This window comes from Eumetopias jubatus, unplaced genomic scaffold (genome assembly GCF_037043125.1).
Source record: "Eumetopias jubatus isolate StellerSeaLion01/CBP00866 unplaced genomic scaffold, mEumJub1_p1.0 scaffold_14, whole genome shotgun sequence".
NCBI classification, from domain to species: domain Eukaryota; kingdom Metazoa; phylum Chordata; class Mammalia; order Carnivora; family Otariidae; genus Eumetopias; species Eumetopias jubatus.
In genome coordinates, this window is record NW_028274820.1 from 50,575,148 (window position 1) to 50,598,789 (window position 23,642).

The 23,642-nt window shown below is 38.3% G+C and overlaps 1 protein-coding gene across 1 annotated transcript in view; it reads right to left on the reverse strand.

The window, feature by feature from the left end:
- Positions 1-23,642, reverse strand: part of CRPPA (CDP-L-ribitol pyrophosphorylase A) — a 292,423-nt gene that overhangs the window by 245,793 nt on the left and 22,988 nt on the right. Inside the window, exon 4 of the mRNA XM_028117376.2 lies at positions 6,768-6,917. Coding sequence (XP_027973177.2) covers positions 6,768-6,917 — 150 coding nt within the window. The remainder of the gene's footprint in view (positions 1-6,767; positions 6,918-23,642) is intronic.

The window sequence follows — 23,642 nt, forward strand, 5'->3', positions numbered from 1 at the left end:
AAGCACAATAGCAGAGGGCATGTGGCACACACCAGGGATACTCCCTGAAGCAACAGGCCCTGGACACTATATGACCTCTTCTACAGAAAGCTATTACTCTCAGGAGCTGGAAATATAACAGGCTATTTTAACACAGAAGATGACTGAGACTTAGAAGAAGTGCCAAGATCAAGGAATCTATCTCAAAAGAATGAAGAAGGAAAAGTCACAGCCAGAGACCTAATCAAACAGATCCAAGTAATATGCCTGATGAATTTAAATCAACAGTCATAAGGATACTTGCCAGGCTTGAGAAAAACATGTAAGGCATCAGGGAGACACTTCTTCACAGAAATACAGTTAAAAAACAACCAGTCAGAAATGAAAAAAGCAGTAACAGATTCACAACACAGTGGATGTAACAAGCACAAGAACGGAAGAAGCAGAGGAAAGAGTAAGTGATAGAGAAGGTAGAATGAAAAATAATGAAGCTAAACAAAAGACTAACTATGGATCACGAGAGTAGACTTAGGGAACTCAGTGACTCCATCAAACAGATTAACATTCCTATCATAGTAGTCCCAGAAGAAGAAGAGAGGATAAAGGGAGCAGAAGATTTGAGGAAATAATACCTGAAAACATCCCTAATCTGGGGCAGGAAACAGACATCCCAAACCAGGGGACACAGAAAATTCCCATCAAAATCAACAAAAGCAGGCCAACACCAAGACATATTGTGTTAAATTTGCAAAATATAGTGATAAAGAAAAAAATCCTAAAAGGAACAAGACAAAAGAAGTCCCTAACTTACAAGGGAAAACCCATAAGGCTACCCAGCAGATCTCTACACAGAAACTTGACAAACCAGAAGGGAGTGACATGCTATATTCAACATGCTGAATGGGAAAAACCCACAGCCAAGACTACTCTATCTGGCAAAGTTACATTCAGAATACAAGGCAAGATAAAGACTTTCTCAGACAAACAAAAACTAAAGGAGTTCATGAACACTAAACCAGCCCTGCAAGAAGTACTAAAGGGGACTCTGAGTGGGAAACAAAGACGAAAAGTGACAAAGAATAGAAAGAAACAGAAAATCTCCAGAAACAGTGACAAAATAAGTATTAAATGGCACTAAATACCTATCAATTTTTCTTAATGTACATAGACTAAACACTCCCAATGAAAAGACAGATGGTATCAGGATGAATTAAAAAAAAAAAAAAAAAGACCCATCTATATGCTGCCTACCAGAGACTCATTTTATACCTGAAGATACATGCAGAATTAGAGTGAGGGGATGGAGAACAATTTATCATGCTAATGGATGACAAAAGAAAGCCACAGTAGCCATATTTATAACAGATAAACTAGATTTTAAACCAAAGAATTTAACAAAAGATGCAGACATTGTATCATAATAAAGGGGGCTATCCAACAAGATCTAACAATTGTAAATATTTATGCCCCCAAAAAGCACCCAAATATATAAAATAACAAACATAAAGGAACTCATTAATAATACAATAACCCTAAGAGACTTAAACATCTCACATCAATGGACAGATCATCTAATCAGAACATCTACAAGGATACAGTGAGTTTGAATGATACACTGGACCTGTTGCACTTAATATATTTAGAACATTTCATCCTAAAGCAGCAGAATATACATTCTTTTCAGGTGCACATGGGACGTTCTCCAGAACAGATCACCTACTAGGTCACAAATCAGACCTCATAAAGTACAAAAAGATTAAGACCATACCATGCATCTTTTCTAACCAAAATGCTATGAAACTTGAAGTGAAACGCTAGGAAAAATTTGGAAAGAATACAAATACATGCAGGTTAAACAATACGCTACCAAAAAATGAACAGGTTAACCAGGAAATCAAAGAATACAAAAACAAACATAGAAACAAATGAATATTAAAACACAATGGTCCAAAACCTTTGGAACGCAGCAAAAGCAATCCTAAGAGGGAAGTATACAGCAATACAAGCCTACCTCATGAAACAAGAAAAATCTGAAACCACCTAACTTTACAACTGAAGGAGCAAGAAAAAGAACAAAGCCTAAAGCCAGAAGAAGGAGGAAAATAATAAAGATTAGAGCAGAAATTATTGATATAGAAAATAAAAAAATAGAACAGATCAATGAATCCAGGTGCTGCTTCCTTGAAAAAAATGGTGAAATTGATAAAACCCTAGCCAGACTTATCAAAAAGGAAAGAGAAAGGACCCAAATAAAATCACAAATGAGAGAGGATCCCAGAAATACAATTATAATAGTATGAAAATTATATCCCAACAAATTGGACAATCTGGAAGAAATGGGTAAATTCCTAGAAACAAACAACCAAAACTGAAGCAAGAAGAAATAGAAAACTTGAACCAGCAAAGAAATTGAATCAGTAATCAAAAATCTTCCAACAAACAAAAGTCCATGGCCAGATGGCTTCCCTGGGGAATTCTACCAACGAAAAAGAAAAAAAAAATGTAGGAAGACTTCCAAACTCATTCTATGAGGCCAGCATTATCCTCATTCCAAAACCAGAGACTCCACTAAGAAAGAACTACAGGCCAATATCACTAATGAACATAGATGAAAAAATTGTCAAAATACTAGCAAATCAAATCCAACAGTACATTAAAAGGATCATGCACCACAAAGCAAATGGGACTTATTCCTGGGTTACAACAGTGGTTCAATATTCAAAAATCAGTCAATGTGATCCACCACATTAATAAAAGGCTAAGAACCATATGATCCTCTCAGATGTACAAAAAGCATTTGACAATGTACAACACTCATTCATGATAAAAACCCTCAACAAAGGAGGGTTAGAGGGAACATACCTCAATATCATAAAGACCATATATGAAAAACCCACAGGTACTATCACCTCACTGGGGAAAAACAGCTTTTCCTCTATGGTCAGGAACAAGACAGGAATGTCTACTCTCACTACAGTTATTTAACATAATTCCAGAAGTCCTAGCCTCAGAAATCAAACAAAAAGAAATAAAAGGCATCCAAACCAACAAGGAAGAAGTCAAATTTTCACTCTTTGCAGATGACATGATACTCTGTATGGAAAACCCAAAAAACTCCACCAAAAAACTGCTAGACCTGATACACAAATTCATTATAGTTACACAAAAATCCATGTACAAAAATCTATTGCATTTCTATACATCAATAATGAAGTAGCAGAAAGAGAAACCAAGGAACCAATCCCATTTACAATTACACCAAAAACTGTAAGATACGTAGGATTAAAGCTAACCAAAAGAAAAAAGATCTGTACTCTTAAACTATAAAACACTGATGAAAGCAAGTCAAGAAATGGAAAGATAGTCCATGCTCATGGACTGGGAAAAACAAACATTGTTAAAATGTCCACATTACCCAAAGCAATCTATACATTTAATGCAATCCCTATCATAGTATCACCAGCATTTTTCAGAGCTAGAAACAACAGTCTTAAAATTTGTATGGAACCACAAAAGATCCCCAATAGTCAAAGCAATCTTGAAAAAAAGCAAAGGTAGAGGCATCACAATTCCAGACTTCAAGTTGTATTACAAAGCTGTAGTGATTGAGACAGTATGGTACTGGCACAGAAACAGACACATAGATCAATGCAACATAACAGAACACTCAGAAGTGAACTTGCAACTATATGGGCAATTAATCTTCAACAAAGCAGGAAAGAATATCCAATGGAAAAAAAAAGATAGTCTCTTAAACAGTGTCAGGAAAGCTGGACAGCAAGATGCTAAAGTATGAAACTGCACCACTTTCTTATACCATACGCTAAAACATATTCAAAATGGATGAAAGACCTAAATGTGAGATAGGAAACCATCAAAATCCCAGAGAACACAGGCAGTAACCTCTCTAACCTGAACCATAGCAATTTCTCACTAGATAGGTCTCCTGAGGCAAGAAAAATAAAAGCAAAAGTAAGCCATTGGGACTTCAAAATAAAAATCTTCTGCACTGCAAAGGAAACAATCAACAAAACTAAAAGTCAACCTACAGAATGGGAGATGGTATCTGCAAATGACATATCTGATTAAGGGTCAGTATCCAAGATCTATTAAGAACTTATCAAACTCAACATGCAAAAAAAATAATAATAATTCAGTTTAAAAAATGGGCAAAAGACATCAGTAGGCATTGCTGCAAAGAAGACATATGTCTAACAGACACATGAGAAGATGCTCAACATCACTCATCGTCAGGGAAATGCAAATCAAAACTACCATGAGACATCACCTCACACCTGTTAGAATAGCTAAAATTAACAACACAGCAAACAACAGGTGTTGGTGAAGATGCAGAGAAAGGGGAACCCTCTTATCCTGATGGTAGGAATGCAAACTGGTGCAGCCACCCTAGAAAAGAGTATGGAGGCTCCTCAAATGTTAATAGAAGTACCCTATGATCCAGCATTTGTACTGGTATTTGTCCAAATATCTACCCAAAGAATACAAAAATACTAATTCAGAGGGATACACGCACCCTGTTTATAGCAGCATTATTCACAATAGCCAAATCATGCCAAGAGCCCAAATGTCCAACTGATGGATAAAGAAGACGTAGTATATATACACAATGGAGTATTACCCATTAAAAAGAATGAAATCTTGCCATTTGCAAAGACATGGATGGAGCTAGAGAGTATTATGCTAAGTAAAATAAGTCAGTCAGAGAAATACAAATACCATGATTTTACTCATAGGTGGAATTTAAGAAACAAATGAACATGGGACAAAAAGAGGCAAACCAGGAAACAGACTCGTAACTATGGAGAACAAACTGAGGGTTATGGGAGGGGAGTTGGAGGGGGTTGTTAAACAGGTGATGGGTGTTAAGGAGGGCACTTGCTGTGATGAACACCGGGTATTCTATGTAAGTGATGAATCACTAAATTCTACACCTACAACTAACAATGCACTGTGTTAACTAGCTGGAATTTTAATAAAAACTTGGGAAAAAATTAAATAACGATCTTATAGCAAAACCTTCAAAACAATTCCATGATTAAGAATTCCTCATCTGAACGACAGAACACAGATAATTATCATCATGTTACTATTTTCTGAATTCTCCCAAGAATGCAGTACAAGACTGTTTAATTCATTACATACGGTGAATGCCTTAGGGTGGTGGTTCCCAAACTGCAGTGTGCATTAGGATCACATGGCAGAGATGTTGAGACACAAATTGCCGGGGCCCATTCCCACAGTCTCTAATTAAGTAAGTCTGAGGTGCCCCTGAATTTGCATTCTAACAAGTTCCAAAGCACACTGATGCTATCTGGGAACCACACTTTGAGAAACAGTACCTCAGTGCATTAGCACTTAATTCTCCAGCAAAAAAATGCTTCTCTGATGTGCAGAACATGAGATCATATTCAATTTCTCTTCTAAAATATATTAGGAAAAATGATAGGTGACAACTCCAAGTGTTTAAAGATGAATAATTTCAGGAAATAAGGTAGATGTTGTCTAACTCTACAACATCTAGGCTATAAAACACAGTATTTGAATAAAAAATTGGAGCATTAAAGGAGGGCACGTGATGTAATGAGCACTGGTTGTGATATGCAACTGATGAATCACCGCACTCTACCCCTAAAACTAGTAATACACTATATGTTAATTGAATTTAAATAAAATTTTAAAAAATTTACGATAGCTTAACAATGATATGGCCATATACAGGTAAATTCCAATACACCAAATTCATTATTTTAAGAAAACAGTACAAACCACAGCAGACTATTCATATCATTTAAATGGATTCTTATTTACATCATCTCATTTTAAAACTAACCAATCAAGATTCATTCAGTTTATTATGTATGTGACCAGCTTCTATCCAAGGTAAGAGGCATTTCTGTATTATAAATGTCAATATTCCTATTACCACTACCTTCATGTTCTTAAAAGTCCATCTATTCCAAACTCTTCACTGATTGTTTAACATCAGCCGAACAGTGAGTTAGTTTTAACTTATTTCATTGGGAAGTTTCTCATAAGCAAAATATCTAATAATCGGTAACTATTTAATCCATAAATTTGCAATAAATGTCAGCAAAAGGTCCCAAAGCATTTTCAAAACAAAAAAAAAAAAATTTCTGAACACAAATTGATTATGTGAGACTTTAGAAGAAGTTAGCTTGTGAATTCAAATGATAAAGGTATCTACAGCTGTGCAAGAAACTTACCACACAGGCCTTAAATGGTTAGAAAGACTACCCTTCCACCTGGATATGGGAAATTGGCTCTTGTAGTTTTCTCAGTGAACAGTTAAGTGTGGTTTAACTATGCTCAGACTATTTGCATAAACAACATTGCTCATGTTAGACGCCTGCTTTTCTTCTGGGAATCTGAAGCTTTTGTACATGCTGAGGCAGGGGTTGCCTATGTGACCAACCCCAAAAACACCTTGAACCCCAGACTCTAACGGGCTTCCCTGAAGAGAGCCATCACCCACATGTCGCTAAGTTTTCATTGCTGGTGGAGAGGGGTAAAGAGGATGCTTTGTGTGACCCCTCAGGGGAAGATAAGAACCTAAGCAAGAATACACATGAATTCTCCCAAACCCTGCATGTGTTTCTCCTGTGACTCAGCTGTGAAACCACTCTACTTCACTGTTAGCAATTTTAACTTGAGTCCAACTATACATGGAATCTTCCAGCAAATCTCCAAAAAGAGGAGTATTCTTATGGACCCCCAACATAGCCATTTTCAGAAATCAGGATTCTTACCTGCTGATATGCTTCATAGATCACATCAAATAGAAAAGCCTGTGGCATTTCACTTGCTCTGTGTCTGGCACGTTCTAGTGAATGGTCTAAGCAACCATCAGCAGATGGACTGATTACAGTGGACACAAGAGGTCGAATTGCTCCTGCTGCCTAAAGAACAAATAGAGATCCAGTTAACATTTATTTCATCTAGAACCTATTTCAAAGTTAAACCCTGACCTCTCGCATTTTGGGGAGATTTTAGTCCTAGCTTTAACAAGTAACCTCAAGAAAATATTTGAACAAGTGCTGATTTGGTTCTTAAAGCAGTATTTCACTATCAAAAACCCTCTTTCTCAATATTACAGTTCCATGAAAGAGAGATTCTTTTTTCCATTATAGGTTCACAAATTCTTTTGCTCACTGGCCATTGAAATCTAATACTAGATCAGAATGCTAAGATCCAAGGGGTATTCCAAGAAGGTGGAAGGGGAAAGGAAGAGTAACTGTGGAAAAAATGGACACGGGACACATCAATATTTATTAATGTGCCTTCAAAAGTTTTACTTTCAACACAGATAATTAAGGCAACAGATCTATTCCCAAAGATCCCCAAAATGAGACTGAGCCTAAGTAACAAAGAATTTATGTCTCATTCTAATTCCTGTGAACAACCATTCCTTCCAAACCATCTTAGAACAACATTCCCTCAGGTAAAGTAGCCATTGATTTTAATTGCTCTGATAAAAGCTGTCGCCCCTATAGATGCATCTCAACATTACACAAAGGTACCTTCATACCTGACAATTTATCCCCTTTATCTTCAGTAGTGTTTCATTGTAGTCTTGAAAGTCATTACCAGACAACTCTTTTGGAGAAATGCCTTTAAAATACAGTTCTCCTGTGGTCGGCCATTAACCAAACCTCCTCTATAAGTTATCTTCCACGTAACAAACACATAGATATTACAGCCCAAACCGATGAGTCAGCCAATTTGATCTTGAGAAGAACAGTATCTGTACAAGATAGATAGCATAAACTAGCTTATAAAATCCCAGAGACTGGCTGAAAATCAAAGCTAATATGTGAGCCAAGTAGACAGTTTATAAACTGTCACCATTTCCAGTGACTCAAGTAGAAGTTTGGAGCCTAGAAATAAAAGCAAAAACGAGAAGACCACCAGGGCTGATAGGGAGGGAGTGATGTCCAACTAGGTGAAAGATAAAGAAGAAGAAAACCCAATTGGTCAAGCCTGACACCTATCAATAAAAAAAAAACAAAAGAAACAGATTTGCATGCGTACATACACATACAGCTTTTTAAGGGAAAAGTTCTATTTATATTGCAACTATGTATAGGTAATACTGGAATTCTATACCAGGCCATGAAGCAAATCCATCAAAAAGAGAATGAGTCACAAAGTGTCAGCATGAGGACTTTAGCAGACTTTCTCTCCAGCAAAAGAACTAGTGAAAAATATTTTACAACAACCATTTAAAATCCTTGAAGGGGCATGCACCAGATGAAACATTTTTTTAAGAGTATCAACTAAAATTTGGTAAAAACAGAGCCTGTGGTACTCAAGTCATGATCTGTTTCTCCCTTAATCATCCACGCAGCTCAGTGTGACTGAAGTTCCACTAAGTATGGCTGAAAAGATGGGGCTTTCCTCTCCCCCTATCTCCCAGTTCAAAGGACAGAGCGCTAGCATTTCCCATCCTACTCAGCCCCAGGTCACAGAGGCTAAATTAAAGCCTACCGTGGACAAGAGATTGGAGACTCCCTTCCCACTACATAGCCTTCACTACCAAGTGGAATATCTACCCCAGGCAAAGTAAACACGGAATGTATACTGGGCCCTGACCACCCTTAACCCCCAATCTCACATAGGGCAGAGGTTTCACACCAAGAGAAGCATAACAAAAAGGTAAGAGTCTTCAAATATCTCCATGGACCACTCTGCTCATGAAGTAGGAGTGTCACTCAGAAAAACAAGATATCATGCCCCACTGAGTAGCAGTGTGGTGATTTTTTACAGGGAGAGAGACAGGCTGTAAGAACAGAACTATCAAGTTCTCCCAAAGGGAACTCACCTTGTATGTAACTGACTGTGACCAAGTTTAAACCTAAGTGCAGTTGCAAAAGAAATGGAGACTATCATGCTAAGCAATTAAGAGGAAGGTGGTAGCTAGCTACAAGACAGCATAAAGCCCAACTGTTGGTAAGCAAGTTTACCAGAGATAACCACAGAGAGAGACAAGTAACAACAGCCCCCCTGGAATCAGAGCAAACTTCCAATACTGACCTCAAAAACTACCCTTGCCATGAAGCCAAAGTTAAATTGAATCAGATTATAGAGCATTTTATAGCTCAGGCATTGTAAGAAAGAAAGATAAAGAGCGAGAGCGAGCGAGCGAGAGAGAGAAAGAGAAAGAGTGAAAGAGAAAGAGGGAAAGAGAAAGAGAGACAGAGAGACAGAAAGAGAGAGAGAGAGAAAGGGAGAGAGACAGAAAGAGACAAAGAGAGAAAGCAAGCAAGCAAGCAATTGCAGGCAATGAATAGAGTTTATCAGTTGAGTGTGGTATCACAGACAGTAAGAGATTAACAAAAAAAGGCAAAAGAAACCCTACTAAACTTTCATTCCAGGCTGGCTACATTCATGCCCAAGACTGCATCCTCTGTATAGTGACTTTAGAGAGTTCACTGGGGAGGGGGAAACAAGACTTCACTGAAATAGAGCAGCCAAGTCACATACAACAGTAACAGTAAGTTCTGAGGAAATGGGAGGGAGACTATCACCATCTAGAACTGATACTAAAGGTCTACCAACTAATGAATGGAAAAAGAACACGTGCTACATATATCCACAAGGAAGTATTTTTCAGCCATAATGAAGTTGCTTCAACAAAGTAAGTATTTTCAACAACAATATGGATGGACTTCAAGGGCAATGTGCTAAGTGAAGCAAGTGAGAGAAAAACAAATACCTTATGATCTCACCTATATATGTAAAGGGTAAAAGATACAACAGATTGGTGGCCAGAAGTGGGGGGACAGAGGTGGGCAAAATGGATGAGAACAGTCAAAAGGTAAAACTTCCAGTGACAAATTAAGTCCTGGGGATGTAATGTACAGCATGGGCTATAATTAATACTCCACAGTATCAAGTTGCTTAGAGATATTAAAAATCCTAAGGAAAGGACTCTAACTATGGTGACAGATGTTAACTTATTTTGGTGATCATTTCACAATGTAAACAAATGTTGAAACCTTGTGTTGTACAACCGAAACTTATGTTTATCAATTATACCTCAAAAAAATCTGTCAAAAAACTTACATGTGAGAATTTCAAAACCGTGGAAGGTGAACATACTAATAATGAAACCAAGAAGAAATTAGAGAAACAGAAGATACTGAGATGAAAAGATACAATATGAAACACAGCATGCAGCTGAAGCAGTTGTAAGAGGGAAATTTATAGCTGTGCATGTCTATGTATAAAGACATTCTCAAGGCCAAAACCTTCTACCTTAAGACTTACACTCCTATCTTAAGATTTTTGGAAAAACAACAATAACAACAACAACAGAACACCCTCAAATTAAATCAAGTGTAAGTAGTAAATAGAGATTAGAATAGATGAAGTAGAGAGTATAAAAAGAGGGGGGGGATCAATATCCAAAGTCAGTTCTTTGAAAGAATTAACAGGATTGACAAACCTTTAACTTGATGAACCAAGTGGGGGAGGAGATTCTAATTAGTGAAATCAGCAATCAAAGTGGTGTTTCTACCAACCTCTCAGAAATAAGGAATTTTCAGCAAATTACATGAAATTTCTGTTTCCTAGAAAGGCATTAACTCCAAAAACTGATTCAGTAATAGACAATTTGAATAGACCTATAACAAGTATGAAAACGGAATTAGAAATTTTTATTTCGCACGAAGAAAATCCAGGCAGCTTCACTGGTTATACCAAAAAAAAAAAAAAAAAAAGAAAGAAAAGAAAAATCTTCAATACCAATTCCTCACATTATTCCAAGAAGTAATATAGGAGAGAATGCTTCCTAACCCACTCTTTAAGATGAGTCCTGCCAAAACCAGACAAAGGCATCACAAAAAAGTACAACTACAGACCAAAACCCCTGATGAATACAGATGCATAAATCTTCAACAAAATACTAACAAACCAAATTTGGCAATAAGTGTTACATACCATAACCAAGTGGGATTTATACGATGAATGCAGAATTGATTAAACATACCCAAAAATATCATTGTCATTTCTCACATTAAAGGGCAAAAAAATCCAAAAACACTCCAACAGAGGCAGAAATAGCATCTGACAAAATGCAACGCTCCTTCATGAAAAAAGCATTCAACAAAATTAGGAACAGAACTTGCTCTAGCCAATAAAGGGCAACTTTGAAAAACCCACAGGTAACATCATATTTGATAAACACTATTTTCGCTTTAATATCAGGAACAAAAATATATCCATTGTCACCACTTCTATTAAACATTGTACTGGAAGTTCTAGTCAGGAAAATTAGGCAAGAAAAAACAGAAGGCATCCAAAAGGAATTAAACTATCTGTATTTGCAGATAATATTTTATAGAAAATCCTGATGAATTCCCTTTAAAAAGCTAGGAATAAACACATTTGGCAAGAAGGCACAGGACCAGACCAACAAAAACAACAAAATCACTTCTATCTCTGTACTAGCAATGAACCATTCAAAAAGAAAAAAATTCATTTACAATAGTGTCAGAAAGAAAACACTTAATGTGTAACAAAAAAGTTAAAAATTTATTCCGAGAACTATAAAAATTCCCAAGCTCCTATGCAAAAGCCAGCATCTCTATCTACTCACTGGCCCCCATTCCTTCTCAAGTCTTTCTCTACAGCAACAGTCCCCCTCCCATCCTGCCCCATCAATTTTTATTCCTTTACTCAACTATCTTCATTAGTGTCCAGGCATTCTGTGACATCTCAAGTCAAGTCATTCCTCCTTTGATCACACCTATCTTCCAACTAGGACCAAATTTCTCCTAGTCAGTTTCAGACAAAAGTCTGTTGAAGAACTATCTGTACTACTTAGTATCTCCAATGTCTGCCTCCTCCCATGTTCTTTGCAATCTACTTTAATGAGGATTATGTCTCCCCACATCCACAAAAACTTATTTAGCAATATCACCCATGACCCTCACATGGCCAAATCCAACGGAGAACTCTGTTTTCTCAAGAGCATTTGTTCACGTAGCTTTCAGAAAAAATGTTCAAACCACCTTACTCCCACACTCTAAAACCTCATTCTAAATGGTCATATGTTCCCAAACTGGGACCTCAAAGTTCTCTAGCTACCCTCATTCTTTAAGTGACCTCATCAAGTTACAATACTTCACATACTGTCTATATGAGAACTTCCCAATCTATCCGGCTATCCTAGAATGTTCCCTTCAATTCTGAACTTTCATACCCAAATACCCTATTTAACTTCTCAAATCAAGAGATACACCTCAACTATAACATACTGAAATCAGTTTTGATTTCACACATACCACATATTCCAAACCTGCTCCTCCATACACTTCCCATTTTCATGAAGGTCAACTCTATTCCTCTCATTATTCTTGTCAAAACCTTGATCATGGATTTCTCTCCGCTCATATTCCAAATCGAATCCATCAGCAAGCCCCATTACTTTCAAACTACCCCACATCAGCATACATTTCAATGTTTTCACTGCTGCAATCTGAAACCAAGGCACCCATCCTTCCTCCCTCAGATCTCATACAGAAAACAAAGGCCGTAAATGAAGACATTAGTATGTTTCACATTAAAATAAACTGCTAGAAAATTATTACAGGGCATATAACTAGCAGAGTATTTGTGTGTACAGTATTTAATTCCTAGAAATCAGTTTTTACTTGAAAAATACCAATATAAAACTAAAATTTAAATTAAAAAAATAGGGGCAAAAGACTCTCATGGGCAATTCAATGAGAACACATAAATCTTTAAGTACTTGAAAAATTGCCCAACCTATTAACAAAAGACTAAATGAAACCACGAAGAGAAAACATTTTCCACTAACTGGATTTGGAAAAAGTCAATCTAACAGTATGAATTGGAAAGGACATGGCTCTAACTCAAACTCCTGTTATACCCTATTGAGTAGAATTTGTACACATTTGGAAAGTAATTTAGCATCATCTGACCAAAATGGTAATATGCATTTATCTCGACTTTACTGAAATCCTTGCCCATGTACTTAAAACATTAATAGTATTCAAAAAAAAACCATTAATAGTAATGTTCATGCTAGCAATGCTTGCACTGGCAAAAAATAAAGAAAACATGTTCACCAACTACAAATAGATGAATGGTGATATAAAGCAGTGATCAGGAACACATGATAGCTGCAAAGATTCACAAGAATACATGTCCCTAAATGTATTTTTTTTTTGGCAGAAGTGCTGTCAAAATAAAAGCAAAACAGAAGTTGAATCGTACAAATAATTTTTTTTTTTACAGGGGTATAAAAAAGCATAGAAACCTAGTATGTCCTTTAGGAATACGTGCTACAAAATGGGGGGGGGGGCAACATGAATAAAAACAAATTTCAGGATGTTTATCCATGTGGGGGAAATAAATAGGATCGAGGAGGCAGGGATATAGTTTTAAAGCAACTGTAATGTTCAGGTGGTAGATCTGGAGGTGTCCAAAGTGCTTTTCACGTTCCCTTTTTTTTTAATTTCTAAAAGTGTATTTATGGACTCTCACTTTGACCACTAAAAACTTCTCAAGAGAAGAAAACCATCCACATTTGTGATACTACTATGGTAGGATTGATATATTCCAGACTTTGTAAGGTTCTGGTTTAATGGAGGGCTAGAGATCAGCTATCAAGTAGTGCAATAGGAAAACCACTTACAGCATGGAGCACTGGGTGTTATGCACAAACAATGAATCATGGAACACTACATCAAAAACTAATGATGTGGGTGCCTGGGTGGCTCAGTTGGTTAAGCGACTGCCTTCGGCCCGGGTCATGATCCTGGAGTCCCGGGATCGAGGCCCGCATCGGGCTCCCTGCTCAGCAGGGAGTCTGCTTCTCCCTCTGACCCTCTTCCCTCTCATGCTCTCTGTCTCTCATTCTCTCTCTCTCAAATAAATAAATAAAATCTTTAAAAAAAAAAAAACTAATGATGTAATGTATGGTGACTAACATAATAAAAAAATTAAAATTAAAAAAATTAAAAAATTATAAAAGCACAAGGTGACTAACTCGCTTACTCAACAAAATGCCCATGAAAAGAATCACATGTCAAAAAAAAAAAAAAATCACTCTGGCCGATCCTATTTTTCCTCCAACTACTACTCACTCAACTATCTGGTTTAAACAGATCTAGAATAAAGATGCTTAAATTGACAGGCATGTGCTCCATAGCTGTTTCCATAGAAAGAGACTTTTTTTCCAGAAACCTAAATCATCAGTTATATCCATCTTTTCTGAAATATAAAGCATCAAAATTAAGACCCAAGTATGGACAGAGTCATTTAGTTGTCTCTACAATAAAGCCATCTCTCTAGTAGTAGTTATATTAAGCATAATTCTGAAGTTGTCAGATATACTGTCTCATTTGGAATTAGCCTAATAAGCCCTGAATGGAAGCTTAACAGCTCAGCACCACAGTGATTACCTGCCTCTCAAGCTCATCTATCAAAGTATTTCCACATGTCAATGCATGGAAATCATCATAGATACAAATCATACAATGTGGAAAAATGAACCCCACCTCTTCTATTTTTAAAAGCACATTTGAACAATACTTGTCCATACACAGAGCAGGTGCTGACATGCATTCCTACTCACATTTCGGCATTCAAGCTAATTATGACAATGCACTATAGAAATCCTGACTATATAATTACAATTTCATTTAGCTGAGTTGTCTTTAGTCTAAGACTACTTAATACATGTTTACATAATCACATCTCTAAAGGTAATCATCGGCCATTATGAGATTGAGTATTTCATATTTTGATAAAATACCACCTCAAATCTCCTTCCATAAAAAATAATGTATTCAATATGGAAATGCAAGTATTTTATGAAAACCTATCCAAATTGCTCTATCACTCCAAGGGCCCCTAAAAAACAGTATATGTAGCAAGAATAAGGCCCGCATTTGATATACTCAACTTTAATTTGTGAAAATTAAAGTAGTACCATTTAACTTAAATCTAATATGATCTGAAGTATTCTTCATGGAAGTTCTCAATATTTAATAAGCTTTATTACATTTTAATTCCTAGACATACCATGGTTCCTTGATCTGCCCCCCTTCTCCAACTTCATTTGAGAGTAATACATAGAATATACAGGGGTAGTAGTTTTGGATAAGCAAAAGAAAAGCTTTTCACGCAGCTTTTGCAACATCAGGAACAGATCAAGTTTTACCTCATTCCCTAGTAGTCAGGGAATAATTCACCACCTGCCCTGGGCACTTCAACTTTTGTCAAAATATGCCTCAACTTTCCCACTAGATCATCAGACTTCACTGCTTTCTCACAAATCAAATTGCTTCTTTAGGCGTAGGACTTAATACCAATGTTTCTTTCCCTTCAGTAAGATACAGAATCCAATGGCCCAGGAACACTTATTACCTGACCCCCACCTAATACTGAACTATGAGCTTCAAAGCACTTGATCATGATCAAAACTAACCAATAGAAAGCCAGTACAAGTTACTGTTAGCCATGGTCAATTCTACTTAAGATTCTTTGTTCGGGAAAATAACATCATCTGCCAAGTTATTTTTCAGCTCTTTTAAAATAAGCCCACAATACTTCGCATAAATTTCTAATACTGGGTAGTCAAAGAGTATATTCTTCCTGATGCACACATATTAACTTTTACTTCTGAAGTGTTCTTTAATCATTATTAAGTATAGCCCTACTATAAAACACAAATATGGCCCACACACTCATACACCCCCATGTCAGAGTTTCTGGTTATTAAATTACACTGCTTCTCTTCAGAAAAGTACTCGGATTTTCTAACTAAAAACTAACCATCCTACAGGACATGGGATAGTCCCCCAACAGAGAGCATCTTACCCAAAATGTCAAGTGTGCCAAGGTTGAGAAACCCTGTGCCACTTCCATATTCAGATATAGAAAAAAACTAAGGTCTGGAAATCTACAAAAATCCCTTTTGCCTTACTACTGGAAAAACCACCCAATATATTAAGTATAGGGGACTCTTACGAGATAAGCAGTAAGATGTACCTTGGTCAAGTGTTGATAAGATCACAAGCAGTTGAAAATCTTTAATTAGGCGCACCCTGGTGGCTCGGTCAGTTAGGCATCTGTCTTGGGCTCAGGTCATGATCTCAGGGTCCTGAGATTGAGCCCCACGTCAGGCTCTGGGCTCAGCAGTGAGTCTGCTTCTCCCTTTCCCTCTGCACCTGCCCCCTGCTCCTTGAGCTTGTGCATGCTCTCTCAAATATTTAAAAAATAAATTTTTTAAAAAAATAAACTCTTTAGGTACTATATCCATCAGTAGGTCTGCCTAGTTTCAGCAAGCAGTTCAGTGTCTCACTAATTTCACACAACCTCGGAAGGATGCAGGGAGTGCAGAAGCACAGGGATTTTAGCACGAGAAGATCGGATCTACTGGCAGGGAAGGGCAAAGAAAAATTTAAGCATATGAAAGTACTCGTGTCTTAATACCTCATGGCTCACATCATCCAATCAGGTCCAGCCAATCCAAGTCCCTTAACTTTTTTTTTCCCCCAACCTCTACTTCTTTCTCTATTTCAATTGGCTTAAAGAGACCTTCACCACTCAGCTGGATCAATACTGTAGAACCCAAACCAATTTCAGTTCCCTCAATCTCCTCCTGTACTCCACATATCAAACCAGGAAGACAGTCATCTTTCTAAACTTCAAGTCTTAGGTTATTTCCTCTTGGGGCAGGGGTGGGGGGGTAGGGGGATTGGGCAGGAAATCAATGGTTCCCCCCCTTGTCTCCAGAAGCTAATTCAAGGAAAGAGATCAGGGAGTATTAATGAATTCAGACATGCTGAAAAAGGCAAATTTCAGTGGTTCTGTTCAGCTGGAAGTTTAACATACAATGTCTGGAATTATAGCAGAGAAGGTGTAACATGACAGAAATTTTGGATAGAACATGTCAAGTGGTAAAATGGTTACATGGAAATGCTTTGTACCAAGTAGAATAATCATCTCCCAGAGTTACATGCTGTAGGATTTTTGGAAGAGACAAAAACATAGGGACAGAGAACACATCAATAGTTGACAGAGATTAGGAAGACAGCAAAGGTCTGAGTACCAAGCAGCACCAGGAGGCAACTCTTTGGAGTGTTAGGAAGTTCTGCTGTGATTACAATCATCTATAGATATAAACACTCAGACTATGTACCTTCCCTAAAGTGAATTTTACTGTAGGTCATTTTTTCAGTTAAGTAACGTGAGCATGATTTTCATTGCTCAAAATTACTTTGTTAAGTTATAATAGAAGTTAAAGGGAATGTTTAGAGTATGGAAGATGGATCCGAAAAGAGAGGTCAAAAAAAAAAAAAAAAAGGTAAAGACTATAGTCACAGAAGACAAGGTAGAGCTGCAGAAGGAAGATCTGGTTAACACCGTCAAACTTAACTAAGCCACTGTGTATATATTGGTACGTTATAATACAATTCATTTCTAATGTCAGTCAACTGGAGTTAGCACAATCCCCACAGTTCACAACCAGACTGCCATTACTGTAGATACCAGACACAAGTGAGGTCCTCACATCACATACACTCCTGACCAACTGACTCCAAGTGCAGGAGGTTCTCACAGCCCCCAATGAAGTTCACCAAAACTCCTGGAACTCAGGAAAATGCTACATTTTGATTATGATTACTTTGGATTACACGTTTATGACCAAGGATATTTTATCAGAGCAGATAAATGAAGAGAGACACAGGGCAGGGTCTGGGAGAGTGCACAACACAGCTTCCCTGGTGCCCTCTCCTCATGGAATAAGCAAGTGCCATGCTGTCAGCACACCACTGTTCAACCAGTTAGCTTCCCTGAGCTTCAGCATCCAGGGTTTTTACTGGGATATCATTTTGGCATATTGAGCAACTGAATCACCGACCATGTGGTTGAATTCAGTCTCCAGCCCTATTCCTCTCCCCCAGAGGTGGGGCTGATTCAAAACCTCAAATCTCCAATCACCATTATTAATTAGACACCATTAGTATTTCTGGTGACCAGCCTCCATCCTGAGTGATCTCATTAGCATAAGCTCAGGGGAAATCCAAGGGGCTCATAAAAAAAAAAAAAAGGAACACCCATAAAGACCATCCTAGTATTTGGAAAATCCCAATTATGTTCATTCTCCCTTCAAGGAGCCAAGTACAAAAGCCACTCAGCTTCTTTATTTTACAACAGACTAAAAATGCACATCTAATTTAGGAATTGAGATGTTACAGGTGCCCTTGGACAGAGGAGTCAGAGGAGAAAAAAGCCAGATTGCTGTGCACTGATGAGTAAACTGAAGGTGCAAAAGCAGGAGCAATAAATGTGACGGTTATTGTCAGAAGTTGATTAAGGAGGAGAGGATAAAACATGATTAGAGATGTAAGAACAGAGGGCTTAAATTCGTGCAAGTAATTAAGAAAGTGTCTTCCCTCGGGAGCACATCTCAAGGAGACTGCTTTCCTGATGCACTGTCATTTTCAAATTCATGTTATTACTGGAGTTTTGCAAATATAAGAGCTAGCTTAGAAGTCCTAAAATGATTCTCTTTCATTTCCGTGTTCCAAGTTATTTTATCCTTGCCAACATCTCTCTTAGAACAATGTCCTTGTTACTGCTTTTCATCTCTGGAAATATGCAGAAATACAGAAGTAATTTATACTTAGTAAAACTCTTGTACTTTCAGCAGTATGGCTGACAAATTATCTTGCAAAACCTCTTGCTATTTAAAAAATTCAGAAGATATGTTATTAACAGCTTCCCCCCGTGTGACTTTTAAAGTTTTTTTTTTAAGTTTTTTTTTTTTTTTTTTTAAACTGGGACTCACTAGGTAACTCCCTAGGACTAACATCAGAGCCAGAGCCCAAGGAAAACAGCAGAGATGTTTTGGGTTTAATAAGAGGTTTTAGCTTAAACAAATGGAAGGGATTGAGGAATGACATTGTGAGCCTATGCTACTTGGTCAGGTAGAACTGTGGTCCTCACATAAAGATCCATGTAACCATTTAAAAGGTAGACCACCTAAAGTCAGTATCCAGTGTGGTAGGACTGCACAGAATTGTTTGCTGTCCTGGTTTGGATTCTGACAGGGAGGGGAATCTCCCCTGAGAAGTCCTAATCATCACCTTGATTTGATGTAAGTTCAGATTTTGGCTTAACATTACCATAAGATGCATAAAACCTCAAGCCAAAAATTAACATAAAGAGATCCCAAAATGGTAAAGCCCTCAGGATCCCCAGCAGAACCAACACAAATCTGTTCCAGAAACATATCCTCATCCCATGCCCAAAGGACTCCTACTTATGTCTTGCCAAACATGGGCCTACAATACAATTTACTCAACAGAGGAGTAAACAAATCACAAGTGAAGTAATGAAGAACTACAAAGAATTACATTAGCTACAGATTTAAATACTGAAAAATAGAATATAAGATCATAAGGAAAAGGAGCCAAACGACATTTGAAAAGGACTGAATCAAACTTCTAGAAATTAAAATTTTAATTGGAAGAACACTTCAACAAGAGATTACATTAGGGCTGAAAAAATGAAAACTGAATTCTCCCAGAAGACACCACCCTCCTACACAAGCATGCACGCACACACACGGAAAAAAAAGGTAATAAGAGGACAGGGTAAGGTTTACCATACATACAGTGATGCAGAAGTAAAAGAGATAAAGCTGCAGGGTGGGAAATGGGGGAAGGTCAATATTTAAAGGATAATGGTACAGAAGTTTCTAGAAATGGGTAAGATGTAAATCAAAACTCATGAATAAATACAAGGCAAGGGACAAAAAAATTCTTATCTAGTCACGTATTACAGAGAGTGCACATTACCTGCGAAAAATAAGGGACTTTAAAAATCAACCTGATGGACCCTCCATAGCTAAGATAGTGATGGAGTAGGAGGACCCTAGACTTGCCTTGTCCAAGGTAACAAGGTAATTATCCAATCATTCTAAATACCCACGAAATTGACCTGAGTTCTGACAGAACAAACTGCACAACTAGAGGGAGAGAAGAGCCACACAGAGGAAAGTACAAAGTGCAGAGATGTAGTTTGGGGGAGAAATGCACTGCAAGTACTGTGGAGGTGAGGGAGCCCTGGTCAGAGAGAGCTCAGAGAGAGAGAGAGACGGGAGTGCAGAGGGGGTCTCAGGAGGAGAACACTTCCCCAAAGCCACTGGCTGGGAAAACTATGGAGGCTGATGGTCCTGAGTTTTTACAAGCAGCAGGGCTCAAAGACCAGAGTTTTTAGAGGTCATGCTGGAATAGAGCCCTAGGGCACTGCCCTGCTCCGGGACAGAAAGCAGGCTAACCACCCAGTGCATGATTGGGAGGTCACTTAAGGCACAAAGGGAGAGGCTGTTTGCTCTTCTAGCATCTGTGAGACGTGGATTTTGCAGCTACGCCTCTCTGGGGACAAAGGAGCCAGTGGGCACCATTCCCCTCCCCCACCCCTCTGCATCGGTGCAGAGACACCAGCCTAGGGCAGCTAACCCAGACACTGGCTGTTTAGCCTACTTTGCTGCAAATTGCATGCCCCTTCACTCTGGTGTGACTGCCCTTCTAGGTAAAACCTGCATCCATCCCATGTGGTGAGACTCCTCCCCCAGAAGACCAGCACAGCCCACCCCCTCTGCCATAGCACAACATTAAAGTTTGGAGTTTTAAAAGTCAGCAGGTTTAGCTGGCATAGAGCCCAAAGGATACTGCACTGCTCCAGGCAGGCAAGCAACCTGGAGACAGGCTGCATGAAAACAGCAATCTGAAAAATGCCGGGGATGTACATAGGGAAATAATGCACTCTTCTGGGGGGTGCTTCCCTGAGAGCAGCAAGCACAGAGACCCCTCTCCAGGAACAAAGGAGCTGACTGGTACCATTTCCTTCCTTAATCCCTCAGCATAAAGCAGCTTCAGTAAACAGCCTAGCTCCAACACTGGCTGCCTAACCTGCTTAAACCAAGTCCCACCCCCAGTGCTCTGCTGCTACTGCTTTTCTCAGGCAAGTGTGTCTACAGCCCAGTACAGAGGGCCCCTTCCCCCAAATACCAGCAGGAACCCCCACATACATCACGTCTTCCAACCATAGAGTTCTGCAAGGCTTCAGTTCTAATGGAAGTAGTATCAGGTCTCATTTAACAAACAGACCAGAGCACATCTAGTTTAAACTTGCCACACTCTGGCCAAGGTCCAAACACTGCCCACTATCGGCAAGGAGAGCTTCTATAGATGACTGACCTGACAGAGCAGCCAAAACTCAGCAGCAGAGGGCAGAGTACAGAGTACACAGCAGAGACACCTGCTGAAACACCAGGCCCTGAAAACTATATGACTTCTTCTTCATAAAGCTATTCTCTCAGGAGCAGGAAATGTAACAGGCTTTTCTAACACACAGAAGATGACAGAGACCTATACAAAAATGCCAAGATGGAAGAATTCATCCCACAAGAAAGAACAAGAAAAGATGGTGGCCAGAGATCTAATCAAAACAGATACAAGTAGTATGCCTGAGGGAGAATTTAAAGCAACAATTAAGGATACTCGCCAGGCTTGAGAAAAACATGGAAGACATCAGGGAGAACCTTACAACAGAGAAGAGTTAAAAAACAATCAGGCAGAAATTAAAACAGCAGTACTTAGATTCAAAACCAAATGGATGCAATGACCACAAGGATGGAAGAAGCAGAGAAATGAGTAAATGATATAGAAGATAAAATTATAGAAAATTTTGAATTGAAGAAAGATTTATGAATCACTAGAATAGACTTAGGGAACTCAGTGACTCCATCAAACATAGTAAGATTCCTATCATAGGAGTCCCAGAGGAAGAAGAGAGAGAAAAGGAGGCAGAAGGTTTATTTGAGAAAATAGCTGAAAACTTCCCTTTTCAGGGGAGAAAACAGAGATCCCAATTCAGGAGACAGAGAAAATTCTCATCAAAATCAACAAAAGCAGGCCACATCAAGACATATTGTAGTTAAATTTGCAAAATATAGTAATAAAGAAAATATCTCAAAAGCAAAAAGCAAAAGTACAGTGGGCCCCTTCCCCCAAATACCAGCAGGAACCCCCACATACATCACGTCTTCCAACCATAGAGTTCTGCAAGGCTTCAGTTCTAGTGGAAGTAGTATCAGGTCTCATTTAACAAACAGACCAGAGCACATCTAGTTTAAACTTGCCACACTCTGGCCAAGGTCCAAACACTGCCCACTACAGGCAAGAAGAGCTTCTATAGATGACTGACCTGATGGACAGAGCAGCCAAAACTCAGCAGCAGAGGGCAGAGTACAGAGTACACAGCAGAGACACCTGCTGAAACATCAGGCCCTGAAAATAATATGACCTCTTCTTCATAAAGCCATTTCTCTCAGGAGCAGTAACTAAGTCCCTAACTTACAAGGGAAAGCCCCTAAGGCTAGCCACAGATCTCAACGCAGAAACTTAGCAAGCCAGAAGAGAGTGGCATGGTATCTTTAATGTGCTGAATGGGAAAAATCTGCAGCCAAGAACTACTCTATCCCGCAAACCTATCATTCATAATAGAAGGAGAGATAAAGAGTTTGGACAGACATTGTCCAAAGAAGACATACAGATGGCTAACAGACACATGGAAGATGTTTGACATCATTCATGATTAGGGAAATGCAAATCAAAACTACAATGAGATATCACTTCACACCTGCCAGAATGGCTAAAATTAACAAGAAACAACAGGTGATGGCAAAGATACAGAGAAATGGGGATACCTCTTACACTGTTGGTAGGAATGCCAACTGGTAAAATCACTCTAAAAAACAGTATAGAGTTTCCTGAAAAATTTAAAAATAGAATTACCCTAAGATTCAGCATTCCCACTACTAATTATTTACCCAAAGAACACAAAAACACAGATTTGAAGGGACACATGCATCCTGATGTTCACAGCAGCATTATCAATAGCCAAACTATGGAGAGAGCCCAAGTGTCCAACTCTTGATGAATGGATCAAGAAGATGTGGAATATATGTGCAATGGAGTATAACTCAGCCAAAAAAAAAGAATGACATCTTGCCATTTGCAAGGACATGGATCGAGCTAGACAGTATTATATGGAGTGAAATAAGTCAATCAGAAAGAAATATACCACAGGATTTCACTCATATGTGGAATTTAAGAAACAAAACAAGTGAACATATGGGAGTGAGGGGAAGAGACAAGCCAGGAAAGCCTCTTAACTATAGAGAATAAATTTTGGGTTACTGAATGAGGGTTGGGCAGGGGGAATAGTGGGTGATGGGGATTAAGGAGGGCACTTGTTAGGACGAACACCAGGTGTTATATGGAAGTGATGAATCACTAAATTCTACACCTAAAACTATTATTACACTGTACCTTAACTGGAATTTAAAAACTCGAATAAAATAAATAAAAATAAAGTCAGCCTAACAGAAAAGGCAGGTAACTTTCAAGGGATAAAATTAGACTTTGAAGGGATACTATTATACTGGTCAACAGACTTCTCACAAGCAGAATTAAAGCCAGGACACAATGATATATTTTCAAAGTACTGGGAAAGAAAAAATAGTTATAAACTTAGAAATGTATACCCTAGCAAATGATCATCAAGTGAAAAGC